This window comes from Littorina saxatilis, unplaced genomic scaffold, assembly GCF_037325665.1.
Source record: "Littorina saxatilis isolate snail1 unplaced genomic scaffold, US_GU_Lsax_2.0 scaffold_423, whole genome shotgun sequence".
NCBI lineage: Eukaryota > Metazoa > Mollusca > Gastropoda > Littorinimorpha > Littorinidae > Littorina > Littorina saxatilis.
Window position 1 is genome coordinate 38,202 of NW_027129422.1, and position 16,767 is coordinate 54,968.

The 16,767-nt window shown below is 40.2% G+C and overlaps 1 protein-coding gene across 1 annotated transcript in view; it reads right to left on the bottom strand.

Annotated features, from left to right (window-relative positions):
- Nucleotides 1–16,767, bottom strand: part of LOC138957685 (alkylglycerol monooxygenase-like) — a 39,580-nt gene continuing 22,813 nt past the window's right edge. The window contains exons 5-11 of the mRNA XM_070328747.1: nt 15,918–16,013; nt 14,598–14,730; nt 13,598–13,677; nt 12,164–12,298; nt 10,864–10,980; nt 7,687–7,769; nt 1–6,142 (exon numbers count right to left, since the gene is read on the bottom strand). Of these exons, the coding sequence (XP_070184848.1) occupies nt 5,950–6,142; nt 7,687–7,769; nt 10,864–10,980; nt 12,164–12,298; nt 13,598–13,677; nt 14,598–14,730; nt 15,918–16,013 (837 nt within the window). The 3' untranslated portion in view covers nt 1–5,949. The remainder of the gene's footprint in view (nt 6,143–7,686; nt 7,770–10,863; nt 10,981–12,163; nt 12,299–13,597; nt 13,678–14,597; nt 14,731–15,917; nt 16,014–16,767) is intronic.

The following is a 16,767-nucleotide window of genomic DNA, read 5'->3' on the forward strand; positions in this document are numbered from 1 at the left end:
CATTTTTAAAACATATTTATTCATCTGTAAAAGTATGAATAAGACCATGCCGGCCATAAACAGGCATGGGAATTGAAAATTGTAAAAAAGGCGGAAAATTTATAACTGAAGACGCGAAGCGTCAAGTCGACGGCGCGAAGCGCCTAGCCTTACTAGGGGGGTCCGGGGGCATGCCCCCCCGGAATTTTTTTTCTCCAAAGAACCCAGATGGTGCAATCTGGTGTCATCTGAGCTCCAAGTTTGCCATTAAATTCTGTTTTTAGAATCAGAGTTTTTAGTACAAAAATGTACCAAATTTTGCTTACATGTATTATATATGGTTTAAATTTGTAAAAAAATTTATCTGTTGAGACAAACAGGAAAATGTAACTTGTAACACAATCTGTGCAATCTGGTTTACTTTCAAACATAATAGTTCAATAACTGAGGCGGGCGGTAGCAGTGCGTGAACAAAGTACGGAAAGTTTTCGCGGGCTTTTGCGCAAAGGCCAAAGTAACCGGTGCTTTTTTTGTGTGCCTCTCCCCTTTATTTTTTCGGCGGACACTTTTGCATTTTCGGCGAAAGAAAAAAAAAATTCGGCGGAAATCCGCCATTCGGCGGACAATTCCCATGCCTGCATAAAGCTAATTGTTGAAGTCATGATTTTTTTCCTCGACATAACTACACAATAATTACACATACTTAAAGTAGTAATAATATCACAAACCGATAGTTCAGGGACAAATTGTCAGTACAAACTCTGATTTTGATAACACTGAACAAACCACACAGTATCTCGTTTGTTTCAAGAAAAACATGTTAAACAAGAGAAGTAAAACTATGACGGAGTTAGGACTTGATAAACCCTACATCACTGCAAACTTAGCATCCAGGAATTACACTTCTTTAGCTATGTCGTAAATGTACATAACTGCACCTTCCTTTAACTTATAGACCATCTAAATAAATCCAAAAACAAAGAGACTGCCAACGTTCCAAAATTCAGAATCAAAAAACAAGAAAGGTAGGTTGTTGGAACGTTTGTTATTGATAAAAAAATACATTCACAAATATATCGACCCAACGGTCTTCTAAGTTCACAGACAAACAATTACCAACGAAAACTTATCTGGCTGATTGTTTCTTCTGCCTGGTAACAAACGTTCCAACATTACCTTTCTTGTTTCTTGATTTCTATAGACCATCTTCTAAATCAGGATAGATTGATTTCTCCTGCAGGCTTTTACTTACTATAAGAGCATCCTTCCACATACTTCAATTCAACCTCAGTGTCATTTGTCACTGAATTAATTTCCCAGACACAGATCTATGTTAGCTACATAGGTTAGACAAATTCCGGAAACTGTCGGGTTTTTATCGGTTGTGAAAGAGTTTGTTTGTTTGTTTGCTTAACGCCCAGCCGACCAGGAAGGGCCATATCAGGGCGGTGCTACTTTGACATACACAAGACAGAAGTCTCACCCAGTCACATTATTCTGACACCGGACCAACCAGTCCTAGCACTAACCCCATAATGCCAGACGCCAGGCGGAGCAGCCACTAGATTGCCAATTTTAAAGTCTTAGGTATGACCCGGCCAGGGGTTCGAACCCACGACCTCCCGGCGGACGCCTTACCACTAGGCCAACCGTGCCGGTTGTGAAAGAGTTACTAACCAGACCTGTTTACCCTAAACCCGAGGCAAGAGTACTTTCCCAAAAAGTTGAGTGTATTTTCCAAAAAGTTGGTGTACTTTGCAAGCAAAGCCATATGGGCTAGGGAAAATGTACGCGTGGGTGCAAACGTGTTTGTGTAAGAATAGCATGCCTTGTGAACACCTTCAGAATTTAACTCCTTCAAATACAACAGGGATAAAAGTAAAACAATTTTATTTACCTGTCAGTTTATTGCATTATAACTAGTGTCTTCCAAACAGATTGATAATGAAAAGATGAAGTTCGTAAAATAACATCTGCGGTTGACAGTTGGAAGTTCATTATATTTAGTCAAGTTTTGACTAAATAATTTAACGTAGAGGGGGGAATCGAGACGAGGGTCGTGGTGTATGTGTGTGTGTGTGTGTGTCTGTGTGTGTGTGTAGAGCGATTCAGACTAAACTACTGGACCGATCTTTATGAAATTTGACATGAGAGTTCCTGGGTATGAAATCCCCATACGTTTTTTTCATTTTTTTGATAAATGTCTTTGATGACGTCATATCCGGCTTTTCGTGAAAGTTGAGGCGGCACTGTCACGCCCTCATTTTTCAACCAAATTGGTTGAAATTTTGGTCAAGTAATCTTCGACGAAGCCCGGGGTTCGGTATTGCATTTCAGCTTGGTGGCTTAAAAATTAATTAATGACTTTGGTCATTAAAAATCTGAAAATTGTAAAAAAAAAATAAAAATTTATAAAACGATCCAAATTTACGTTTATCTTATTCTCCACCATTTGCTGATTCCAAAAACATATAAATATGTTATATTCGGATTAAAAACAAGCTCTGAAAATTAAATATATAAAAATTATTATCAAAATTAAATTGTCCAAATCAATTTAAAAACACTTTCATCTTATTCCTTGTCGGTTCCTGATTCCAAAAACATATAGATATATGTTTGGATTAAAAACACGCTCAGAAAGTTAAAACAAAGAGAGGTACAGAAAAGCGTGTTATCCTTCTTAGCGCAACTGCTACCCCGCTCTTCTTGTCAATTTCACTGCCTTTGCCATGAGCGGTGGACTGACGATGCTACGAGTATACGGTCTTGCTGAATTATGGCAGCTACTTGACTAAATATTGTATTTTCGCCTTACGCGACTTGTTTTTACAATCATCTCAGAAAACATTGCTTCAGCACGGACTACAGCCTTTTCTTCTGGCAGGATTTGCTTTGCGGGAATGAACTTCATAATTCCTTGGCAGCTTTCAGCGGATTTCTTTGCAGCAACCTTGTCCAGGTGAGTTTTGGAACTGCAGTGTCGTTCGATGTCATATTTCCCAGCATGGGCAACGGAGAAATCTGATTTACAATACTTGCAGTGTGCATGACTTTTCCCCATAGTAGACTCCACAATTCTTGGCTCTTTCTTATATTTCTCCAAGAAAATCTGCTGCTTCTGCTGTTTAGATTTGGTACAGTCATCCGAAACTGGCACATTTTTCCGCTTCATTTTGCCACGATTGTCCAGACGATCGCACATGCCAACAACTGAACAAGGTTTCCACAGCTGAAGACTCGCTGTCATGGTTATCTCCCTTCGACCGAAACCGGTATCAGTTGTACCATCTCGTAATCAGCACACCAACACCGGTAAACTGGATCGCACATGCCAACAACTGAACAAGGTTTCCACAGCTGAAGACTCGCTGTCATGGTTATCTCCCTTCGACCGAAACCGGTATCAGTTGTACCATCCCGTAATCAGCACACCAACACCGGAAAACGTATTCTAGACTTTTTCTTAGGCGTATTTTGTGCGTGTGTCGCGTATTTGCGTACCGATAATAATTTGGCGTACAAAATACGCCCAAATCGTACTGGTAAACAGGTCTAGTCTAACCCTCGTTTTTCGTGCTTTTGCACAGAAACACTGAGGCAAGTTACACGCAACATTGTAGACTTGCCTCAGGATTTCTAAAGAAACAAAGGTGGGCAAACTCTTCCACAGACAATACTAACTGACCGAGTTATTTTTTTTAACACCGGCTATTTTGCCAAAAAATCGTATTTTGCACAAAAAGCATCCATACTGTAGCATGTTGGGTGTGTTTCGTAGCTTTACTTGCTTGCTAACTTGCTATTTCTGTCCACAGTACTGGCGACTATTTGGGACATAACGTGGGTATCTATGCTAAGCATATGTTATATTTGCCATGTTTCGTAGTGTAAGGACGGCTCTTATCCACCGTAAAAGCCAGATCGAAACTACAGTGATTTTCAAGATAATCAACATGATAAGAGAGGTTCCTTCAACATAAAGTTGCACGTTTAGTTGCAGTTTATTTGACAGGATTGACCCTTGATTGCAATGACCTCTGGTCATTTGCCAAATTGAGGTCAATCCAGTCACATGGCCTGCAACAGGAGTGGCAACTCTTGTTTAAAACATACCCAAAATTCTGTCACCATGGTTCCGATTCCGTCAAGACATCTTATAAACACAACGTTTTCACTCTGCACAATACAGAGACAAAAGAACCAAAGTGACATTGAGAATCACAAGATCTTTGTATTTACACCCCCGGTATAGGGGTGTGTATAGGATTCGCTTGATGTGTTTGTTTGTTTGTTTGGGTGTGTGTTTGTGTTCGCATATAGATCTCAAGAATGAACAGACCGATCGTCACCAAACTTGGTGAACAGGTTCTATACATTCCTGAGACGGTCCTTACAAAAATTGGGACCAGTCAAACACACGGTTAGGGAGTTATTGGTGGATTAAGATTCTACAAGGACTTATAGAGGCACATGGTCAAAGGGAAATAACCTTCTCAGTTGGTGGCAGTGAGAATGGTTATTTCCCTTTGACCAACGGGGGTGTTTTTCCTACCTCGGAGGAATTTCTTGTTTCTGAAGGTATTACTTGGTAAACGATGCAGTAATGTCTGGAAAAATAGTTTGGTCCAACCTGAAATGTAAGACACCATTGTCTATAATTACCCTGAGCAAATCGTACCTGGCATCTTTCTTTCTTTCTTTATTTGGTGTTTAACGTCGTTAACCACGAAGGTTATATCGCGACGGGGAAAGGGGGGAGATGGGATAGAGCCACTTGTCAATTGTTTCTTGTTCACAAAAGCACTAATCAAAAATTTGCTCCAGGGGCTTGCAACGTAGTACAATGTATCACCTTACTGGGAGTACCTGGCATGACAGGCCACCTGCAATGTAGGGACACTCTTACAGTTTTAGCTACGGGTCCCAATGTGGTCCTTTCATCTCCGGTACAACTCTTGCTTACAACCTTTGGATCCGTTTCTTCTGCGTTCCCATCGCCATGCTAACACTACATGCGGACATGGGCTACCTACTCATATGAAAGACAATAGGACAACAGTGACCCCAAAGAAGCAGGCTCAAACTTCATATTTACAGAGGAACCAGACATATATATATATAAATATCAATAGAAAAAAATACTGTAAAATTATCCGTGCATGTATATATATACAGGAAGAGCTAAACTTTTAAATGAAAGACAATGGGTTTACCTTGTTTTTAATTGGAAAAAAAAATGTACTTACAAAAAATTACACGCCAAAAAGAATCAAAGACATTTGCAATGAACATTAATCATTCTCATGATCAAAAACTCTTAATTGGATAAATATTCAAAAATGTACCTAACAAAAATTCCATGCCAAAAAGAATCAAAGACATTTGCAATGAACATTAATCATTCTCATGATCAAAAACTCATAACTAGTTCCATTTGAGACAACCAGAAAAACATTTCTTGAAGAAACAAGATGCACAATGGCTGAAATGGGGAAAGAATTGTGGAGATAGTTTTAACAGACTTTTGGTTGCAGAGTAAAAATATCAAGGCATAGATCTACGCGTGACACATACTCTTCTCGGCGCCACACAAACGATATCCACTCTTTCTCAGATGCAGGCTAGAAAAAAAAGGCCTCCAAAGTCCATTCTGAACAGAAGCAAAAAACAACTCGTACTACAGTGGAACCCCCCTTTTAAGACCTCCAAAAATATTTGAAAATCAAGAGGGAGTCTTAAAATGGCCTGGGGGTAATTTTACAGAGGTTAAGAACAGAAAGTCTGAGAAAACAAGGTCTTAAAAAGGAGGAAGTCTTAAATTGGGGGGTCTTAAAAGGGGGGTTCCACTGTACGTTTTTCTAAGATTTTGAAGGTCTGTAAAGGGGGTTCCACTGTATTCATGTACATATTTTCAAATTCTATACAAGACAATATTTGGTGTTGGGTGCAAAAATGTCGCTGTTAAGTTTACTGGACTTTTTTCTTGTACACTCTGAATTGGAAGTTGCTGAGCGTCAGACAGCCCCAGAACAACGCAGACACAAAGTACATGGCATACAGCACGGTCTGCCATGTAAGCTGCATTTCCATTGGATGAAACATGTGACCCGCAGCCAAACAGATGAAGCAGCGCAGAAACTCCATGGCACGTCCATAACTCCTGCACAGCAACAAAACGAAACAATTTTAACAAAACATGCTGTGCATGAATATATAATTATCAGAAAATGTTTTTATTCATATCAAACTAACCTGAACAGTATTTAACAAGGATGCCTCGCTTGTGTCTTATCCACAAGCGGCTGCACCTTTTGCGAGCTAAGTCTTTTTTGTTTCATTAATATTTGTTTGTCTGTGCACTTAAAAGACCGTTGGGTCGAAATCTCTGTGACTGTAATTAAGTCATATTGTTTTGTCAATAACAAACGTTCCAACAACTTACCTTTCTTGTCTTTTTATTCTAACCGTAACAGTATTTTGACTATCAAGCTGATTATGTTTACCACATACTTATAAAGGAATTTCCCCGGATAATGCTGCTGCTTGTAGTCACACATATTCGAGCAAATCATAGCAGGTGTGTCTTCATTAATGGACAATATGTTCTAACAAAACTCTGTCACCATTAATATATTTTATGGGGTTTGGGAGAATCTCTGCCCTTAAAACACTGAGGCAAGTGATGTGATTGAGAGCCAAGCGGTCTAGGGGTCTCATTGAATGAAGAAGCTCCAACGTGTATCTTGTGCAGAGTGGCTTACAATGCTTTTTTCTTTCAAACATATACCGGTACACATCGGAGCTCCCAATATCGACATCGTCGTGGAATTTTGGCGTAACTCTGTTCTTGGCGATTTTAATGGTTTTTTGTCGTGCTTTAGATTAAGTAAATCATTCTCCATGAGAAATATTCTCTTAAACACGACATAAAATGCACACTGGATTTTTATTTTTTTTGTGTTGGCACTGTGTGACCCAGATCGCTAGGCTAAACAAATCAGTCATACCGCAGTGTTTTAAGGGGAATAACTCTTCTGCAACTCATAAAAAAACCTGATGAGTTATTTCAAATAATATCTATTGAAGACAAACAAATGTCCCTAATTGATCTCCTTTTTCTCAAATTCACCAGAAACCCTTACTTTAAGAGTGCCATGAAAACTTCAACAACACAAAACACTTGCAAAAATCAAGCAACGATACATCTGGGAGCAAAAAATCTCAAGGGGAAATACAAAAACACAGTGGAACCCCCCTTTTAAGACCTCAACAAATCTGAAGATATCGGGTCTTATAAAGGAGGGAGTCTTAAAATGGGGGGACTTTTACAGAGGTTAAGAACATCTTTCTTTCTTTATTTGGTGTTTAACGTTTTTTTCAACCACGAAGGTTATATCGCGACGGGGAAAGAGGGGGAGATGGGATAGAGCCACTTGTCAATTGTTTCTTGTTCACAAAAGCACTAATCAAAAAATTGCTCCAGGGGCTTGCAACGTAGTACAATATATGACCTTACTGGGAGAATGCAAGTTTCCAGTACAAAGGACTTAACATTTCTTACATACTGCTTGACTAAAATCTTTACAGAGGTTAAGAACAGAAAGTCTGAAAAAACAATAAGGTCTTAAACAGGAGGGAGTCTTAAATTGGGGGGTCTTAAATTAAAAGGGGGTTCCACTGTATTATTGCTGTCCTGGTACTTACTTGTTGTCATACAATGCTCCAAAACTTGTGAGAGAGAAGAGGACAAACAGTATGTACATCAGAACGTTCACCGGTCCAACACTCTGCACGCACAAGAAGCACGACAATTGATTGACAATAGACGGGCGCAATGGCTTGGTGGTAAGACGTTGGCCTCCAAAGCGGAAGGTCGTGGGTTTGAATCCCGGCCGCACCTGGTGGGTTCAGGTGGAGATTTTTCCCATCTCCCAGGTCAACTTATGTGCAGACATGTGCAGACCTGCTAGTGCCTTATCCCCCTACATGCAAGCACAAGACCAAGTGCGCACGGAAAAGATCCTGTAATCGATGTCGGAGTTTGGTGGGTTATAGAAACACGAAAATACCCAGAATGCTTCCCCCGAAAGCGGCGTATGGCTGCCTAAATGGCGGGGTAAAAACGGTCTTACACGTAAAAATCTACACGTGCAAAAACACATGTGCATGTACGTGGGAGTTTCAGCCCATGAACGCAAAAGAAGAAGAAGAAGAAGATTTACAATGTTTCAGCCACTATTGTATAATTTCTCAACTTCTGATAACAACTAAAGTATTACGGTACTACAGTCAGAATCGGTTATAACATAGCTCAGGGAAAACTGTTTTTTATACGTTATAACCGGTCTACGTTATAAATGGTTAGATCGGTGTAGATAAGAGGAAACAATACGTTATAACCGGTTTCCCCCCTTTTTAACGTTAATATGGTAAAATGTGGTCAAATAAGTAATTGTTTTCTGTTGCAAACGTCATATTCGTCCTATCATTGACCTTTTCATTAGAGGGTACTGTCATAATCGGACATGAGAGATAGAAAGAGAGAGGGAGTGAGAGAGAGAGGGAGTGAGAGAGAGAGAGGGGGAGAGAGAGCGAGAGGGGGGGGAGACAAAGAGGGAAGGCGAGAGAGAGAGAGAGAGAGAGAGAGAGAGAGAGAGAGAGAGAGAGAGAGAGAGAGAGAGAGGGGGGGGAGACAAAGAGAGAGGGCGAGAGAGAGAGAGAGGATCCAGGTATGTAAAGTAGTTGCAACATGTACGTCTTTCTTATTTTCGTAAAAACATGTTGTTTAACGAGTTTTTGAAATTTGCAAAATAAAACGAGGTGTCAATAAAAAATCTGATTTCAAACAAACCCTCTAATTGGAGGGATAAATCATAAAAGTCGCTCATGAATAGTATGACGAATACTGAAAGAAAATACAATTATTTCTGGAAAATATACCTTGATCAGTTATAGTGTCTTAAAGAAATGCATTTCAGCGAAAAAACTAAAATCCTACATTTTGACCACTGTTAGAAAATAGCCTATAACTCTGAAGAGCTGCTTTATTATGATGTCTGAATACGTTTACGCGTTCTAACCGGTTCTTTTTGTGGCGTGGGAACAACAAATATATACGTTATAACCGGTTACGTTATAACCGATTCATTTTTAGTAATAAATAAGAAAAGCGCTGGCTGGGAAGAAAAAAAAAGTACTTTATAACCGATCTACATTATAACCGGTTATGTCATAACCAATTCCGACTGTATTATTGTATTGCATTGTATTGCATTGTACTGTACTATATTGTATTGTACTGTAAATACTGTATTAACATGCAAAAACACAAACAAAATTCAAAGGTAAGAAAGAGTAATTAGGAAGACACATGCAAGACAAGAGAGAGAGAGAGAGAGAGAGAGAGAGAGAGAGAGAGAGAGAGAGAGAGAGAGAGTGTAAAACAATCCAGGTGGACAGAGTGCCGACCAAAAGCGAACTGAAGTAACTGCTATGAACTTCGTCTTCTTCATCTTCTTTGTTCTTGGTCTGAAACTCCCACGTTCACTCATGGGTTTTAGGGGCGGGGATGTAGCTCAGTCGGTAGCCCGCTGGATTTGTATCCAGTTGGCCGCTGTCAGCGTGAGTTCGTCCCCACGTTCGGCGAGAGATTTATTTCTCACAGTCAACTTTGTGTGCAGACTCTCCTCGGTGTCCGAACACCCCCGTGTGTACACGCAAGTGCGCACGAAAAAGATCCTGTAATCCATGTCAGAGTTCGGTGGGTTATAGAAACACGAAAATACCCAGCATGCTTCCTCCGAAAACGGCGTATGGCTGCCTAAATGGCGCGGTAAAAAACGGTCAAACACGTAAAATTCCACTCGTGCAAACAACACGAGTGTACGTGGGAGTTTCAGCCCACGAACGAAGAAGAAGAAGACTCATGGGTTTTTAACTGTATGATATATATTAAACCCGCCATTCAAGCAGCTAAACGCTGCTTTCGGATGATGTAAAGGCTTGGTATTTTCATGTTTCTGTAACCCACCAAACTCTGACAACTTGATTACAGGATCTTTGCACTTGGCATTGTGCTTGGGGATAAAGGCACCAGCAGGTCCATACATAAGTTTACCTGGGTGATCGGAAAAATCTCCATCCTTAACCCACCAGACGCGACCAGGATTAGAACCCACGACCTTCCGCTTGGGAGGCCGGCATCTTGTCAATGAACAATCAATCTATCATTAAGTAACAACTAATCAGAAGAAAACTTGTGCTAGGGAGTCCCAAACTTCTTAATTCTCAGTTCTTGTTTCTCGAAAATGTTCCACAACCTTGACAATTATAAGTGTATTGCATTCACGGAACCATGAAGGTGTATGTATTATTTTTATTTTTATTTATTTATTTTTTTTTTTTAAATCAATCAATAAACACGTGATAACAAACATGGTAACTGTATGTTTTCTGTTTGTACACATAATTTCTCATTTACATGCTTTATCTTAAATCAGAGACAATCAACAATTTGTTTCTAATTAATAAAACGTCAGACTAACGAAATCTCAAAACAACATGATTTCCAAAAATAATTTCCAGTGTTGATCGTGAATCGGTTTTTAAAAAATGCTTACGCACATCTTTGCGATTAAAATAATATGATTAATCTTCTTCATATTTTTGCTGTTACTTTTAATACCAAAAAGCACATCTGTAACATTCAACCTAATTCTTTCGCCAATGTTTACTAATATGTACATTTCAATATATTTCCAAAACCTGAGCACGGTTGGGCATTCAAAGAAAAAATGCTCCAATACATCAAGTTTATCCTCACAATATGTACAGTTTTTATCAGCCTTCACTTTCATTTTACACAATAAAATACACCCTTACCTTTTTAATTGAGCTCACAACGACGTTGGCTGAAAGGAGGAGCAGAAAGTGTGTCCAAATGTACAGATTCCCCCAACACGGTAAGTTGCAGTTGTATTTCTTAGCTGGCAACTTCACCTAAAAAATAAAATGCATCAGATGTAAGTGTGTTGACAAAGCTATTGTGTCTTTGTAAATGACGCACATTTAAACACAAAAGCATACGTACATGCACTGACACACACACACACAGTGAGACACCAGCCATATCGAGCTAGCCATCTTCAGAGATGGGGGGGGGGGGGGGGGGGGGAGAGAGCAAGCTGTCATTAGAAATGCAAGCCAGTAGTGAGATCCAATACTACATGTAGTTAAACATTTTTCCTCTTGCATTCCCATAAATACACACACATAACCTTTGCATACACACACACATGCGCGCACACGCCCATGCACACACACACACTTACAAACGCACACCCACATGACACACACATATATATCATAACAGGTACAAAACTTGATACATGCAAAGAAAGCTCACCACCCATGCACTCTACACAACACATCAATTCTAAGCTAGAAGCGACAACCAGAGTTACTGTTGCACTTCTATTGAAAGCACACTCCGTGAACAAAGTTTGTTTTCACCGTCTCAAATCTCAGCTTTTTCATGTGATAAAACCACATCACTCCACATGGCCACATACTCAAAATCAACACCCTGTCTGCTTGATGTGGTGAGTTGCAATTATTTGATGAATTAATTTACAAACTTAATAATTCATCCAAACATTCCCACTGAGCACAAAGAGCACCCAGGATGTTCATTTTTGGAATGTGACCAAGTGGAGGGATTGTCGATCTTATCCAATGCATAAGCCTGGCGCGCCGTATTTGAGACGGTTTGTTTGTTCGTTCATGGGCTTTTACGTGTGTGACCGTTTTTACCCCGCCATTTAGGCAGCCATACGCCGCTTTCGGAGGAAGCATGCTGGGTATTTTCGTGTTTCTATAACCCACCGAACTCTGACATGGATTACAGGATCTTTTTCGTGCGCACTTGGTCTTGTGCTTGCGTGTACACACGGGGGTGTTCGGACACCGAGGAGAGTCTGCACACAAAGTTGACTCTGAGAAATAAATCTCTCGCCGAACGTGGGGACGAACTCACGCTGACAGCGGCCAACTGGATACAAATCCAGCGCGCTACCGACTGAGCTACATCCCCGTCCCATTTGAGACGGTGAGACGAACTGTTTACACAGGAAGGAGTGTGCCTTTAAACCATGCAAGCACCAAACACATGTACATCCCTTACCTCAGGCAAGTCTTCTCGCAGGCCCAGTCTTGGTCTGCCTGGCTCCCAGCCGGGTCCACAAAAAATGACAGACAATTTATTCTTCCAGCCATCCATCTGTCTGGCAGTCCTGATGATGTGAATCAGCTGACAAAACTGTGAAACAAACAAAAACGCAGGTTTAAAGCAAAAATCAAGGAAACAAACGAACGTAATTGAGATAAAGACTTATTTCAAGTCTGAAGCATAATTTCTTCTTTTCAGGTTACAAAAAAATAAAAATAAATAAATCTCAATGTGACGTACAGCAGTACCTGTGATGAAGGAACAGTGGAACCAGCCGAAAAATCCCTACATTACAGGTGGCCTAGCTGTCATGACAGGTATAGTTTGGACAAAGGACGACAGGTGTCCTTTGTGGATTTGTATCCAGTTGGCCGCTGTCAGCGTGAGTTCGTCCCCACGTTCGGCGAGAGATTTATTTCTCAGAGTCAACTTTGTGTGCAGACTCTCCTCGGTGTCCAAACACCCCCGTGTGTACACGCAAGCACAAGACCAAGTGCGCACGAAAAAGATCCTGTAATCCATGTCAGAGTTCGGTGGGTTATAGAAACACGAAAATACCCAGCATGCTTCCTCCGAAAGCGGCGTATGGCTGCTTAAATGGCGGGGTAAAAACGGTCATACACGTAAAAGCCGTGGGAGTTTCAGCCCATGAACAAACAAACAGGTGTCCTTTGTTGGGAGGCGTCCTCTCACCAGAGGCGTCCTTTCATTGCAGGTACCGCAGTACAATCATACCTCAAATTAGATGAATTCCACAAATAACTCTGTCGGGGCATGTATGGGCAATTGTGAACGAGTGAATACCATTGCTTGAAGTGACAGGCCTGAAAGTGGCGAGTATTTTACTCGCCATATGGCGAGTAGAAACATGTAAATGGCGAGTAGAAATGTTAATCTACTCGCCAAATGCGAGTAAAGTTGCTGAAACAAACGGTTGGTTTGGCAAGTAAACTTTGCTCTCTGGCTAGTTAATTATGAGAAGTACACTAGCCAAAGGCCAGTGCCGCATTTGTGGACTTTCAGCGCTGAGTGAACAATAATCTACGGGCCAGTCACTTGCGAGGGGTGTGTCTGAAAGGAGCATGTTTGTCTTACTAAAAGCAAGGATATTCACTTTTTCACAACCCATACAAACCCCACAGAGTTATTTCCAAACATCTATTGGAGCTCCACATGGAGTTATCTCCCATGAGGAGCCACCATACCAGTAGTGTCTGTACAATGGCGAGTCAGCTCCAAAAAGCACCAGTATTTTCTATTCAGCATTGTCTTATATTTTGTATTGCCTTCCTCATATCACAAAGTGAACAATTTAAAAACCCTCCCATCCCTTCAAATAAGAGAAACAAATTGCACTGAGCCCTTTTAACTAAACACAGCCAATAATACCTGTCCATATATTGGGTCCCATGTTTCCAGAGGATGAACAAGACCGTACACCACTTTCTCTCCTTCTGGCTCAAAGGTACCTGAAAATCGTCATTATAACAAGAATATTGATAATAATAAAACCTTCTTCTGTAGCAATATATTAACCACCAAAAGACAGTCTAGCTCAGGGTATAAATACGCTGGACGTTCAAATTCAACATTTCACACATCAAAATATTTAGGCAATTTTACAGAATGTATGTGAGGGTGCAGGTAAGCATGTGTGTGGTTTTGGATATTATACGTTATTTGCGTGTTTGACCAAAATATGACATTTTACACAGATCGAGACAGTCATTGTTCTCCGAGACCGCGCTAGCGGTCGAGGTGAACAATGACTGTCGAGATCTGTGTAAAATGTCATATTTTGGTCAAACACGCAAATAACATTTATGTATCGATCGAATTCCTTTCAGGTACTTATGACTTTGTGGTTGTTTTGACGATTGAACGAGCACACACACACATGCATGCAATCCACATGTATGCAATCAAACACATAAGCTTCATATTTGGGCGTTTCAGGTTGACCGAAACTTCAAAGGAACTACAAAACACACGTCATGTACTCACTTTGTTGTTGTTTTGACATTGAACAGCACACACACATGCAATCAAACACATGACGTTTATTTTTTTGAGTTCCTTTGAAGTTTCGGTCAACCTGAAAAGCCAAATTATAAAGTTTTGTCGGCCTCTGACGTCACATGACTCAAAGAAGGGAAATCCAATCTCCAATCGATACATAATGTGACTATATGTGCAGATGAATTCTATGTGTTTATTATATGTTTTGAGAGCGATGTAATATCTGTGTAAACGAGCGAAAAGAAAAATGTCTGTTTGTCTGACAGTCAGATAATAAAGTAATGTATTGAATTGAATTGAAAATGTATCACACACATACACACGGATTGACCATAATAGTCACACAGTAAAAACCCTAAGAAAATCCTACCAAAGATTCTATCCCAGATGATGAGAACACCGGCATAGTTTTTGTCGATGCAGTAAGGGTTGCGGCCATGGTGTACGCGATGATGGCTAGGTGTGTTGAGAATGTACTCCAGGGGACCTATCTTGTCCACCAACTGTTTCACAAAGTATGATCCAAGTAAGATATGCATACTTATAAATCAACGAAATTACAATGATATATACATCACTTTATAATCATGATCCCCTGCCCTTGAAATAAAAACAAACAATAAAAAAAAAATTAAAAAAAACCAAAAAACTAGTAGTGTTCACTAATCTGCAGTTATGAAAATCTATGATAAGAGCAGGATCCTCTTGTCTGAGATGCAACAAATGATATACATGTACCGCAATAGTTTGAGATTTGACACACACAGTCCCCCCCCCCCCCCCCCCCCCCCCCGCTTGGCACCCTTTCTCCGCATATATGGGGAGCTTATATACTTGTACCACATATTTTTCTAAACTTTTACTTTTCACTCTCTCTTGATGACCAAACAAAAGATACAAAACTGCAAAAAGAATTTGTTTGTTTGTTTGTTTGCTTAACGCCCAGCCGACCACGAAGGGCCATATCAGGGCGGTGCAAAAAGAATAGACAATGGGAGCTTGTTTAATGTCAGTGGTAGTGGAAGAGTTGCTTTTCCTTGGAAACACATACTGAGGCAAATAAACACACATGACACTCGTAGTACGGGTCAAACACAAGCGAGTGCTGTGTCTATACACAGGTTAAATGTCAAAGATCTATATGTGCACAGATGGAAGCGATCGCTTCGGGATTGAGTACGGTAGTATGATGGCCAGCTCTGACATGCAAACTCTTAAACCAAAAGAGCGTACGTAGCAGGGATGGCCAAATCATCTGCCCAATCCCCAGGGGCGAATAAAAAATGCGATGGGCAACTTGCCCGGCTGGCCAGTGCAGTGACAATTCTGGTCAAATGAACACTTTTGGTTGTAATATAATTTCAAAGCCATATAATTACTGCAGGCGCAGAACCAGCGAATTTTCTGGCGGGCTATAGTGACTTTCTTGAAGTTCCTCGCCCGGCTGGCGAGTTAAAGTTTTGAGATTTGGCCATCTCTGCATAGTACTGAGCAGACAAAGCCAAAAACACAGATCTGAGCTTTTTTCACTATAATGTCAGTCAGTGGTTAATTGACTCCAGTGTCACTTGGGTTTAATTGCCTCAGTGTTCCCAAGGAAAAGTAACTCTTACACAACCCATGAAAACGTACCACACAGTCATTTCTGAAATTTGTCTACTCGACAAAATCATCATACAATCTGAATCACCTCTGTGTGTATCCAGAACTGGTATAGAAGGTTGAATTGAATATGAACCAGGAACGCAGTAGGTGGGATGAACAGAGCCATGGGTAGGTAGAAAAACTGAAAAGGAAAGGTAAAACAACTCAGTTTACCCTTTACAGGTACACGAATGACGCCATCTCTTAAGCATAAATTTCCAATAAAACGGGAAGTAACTCCGTCAATTTCAGACTTAAACAAAAATCATAGCAAAGTTAAACCACAGTGAGTTTTCCAAAACTCTAAATGCTCAAGCCAGTGGCAGGACAAGGATAGAAACAGAATATTGCATAACTGTAGGTGATATATGAAATCAAAAGTGAAAGTACATGTAGTTAGCATGGTGTATATATAGTGGGCGTTCCCTGACAATCTGGGATCTCGATATAATAATAATAATAATGACAGCTATATACATATATAGCGCGAACCACAATAAACTATGCTCTCTGCGCTTTACATATTAACTATAAATAAAACCATACAATTTGAATTTCAAATATATACATTCTAACAAAATAATGTAACAATAAACTTACAGCAAAACATTATCCACTTATGAACAATATAATAAATACCATGCAATAGATGCACAACTCACAATAAATCATGTACAATGAATTAACATTGAAAAATCTCAACTTAAAAAAACACACACAACATACATCATGTACAGCCCCAGGACAGGTAGAGATCATTGTCTATTATTCCAGATAGAGTTTGAACAGGTGGGTTTTTAAAGCGGTTTTAAAGGCAATAAGGGTTCTCAGGGTTTCATTTACTAGTGCGCCCTGCGCCACTGGCGCATTATATCTGAAAATGTCCCATCACAATT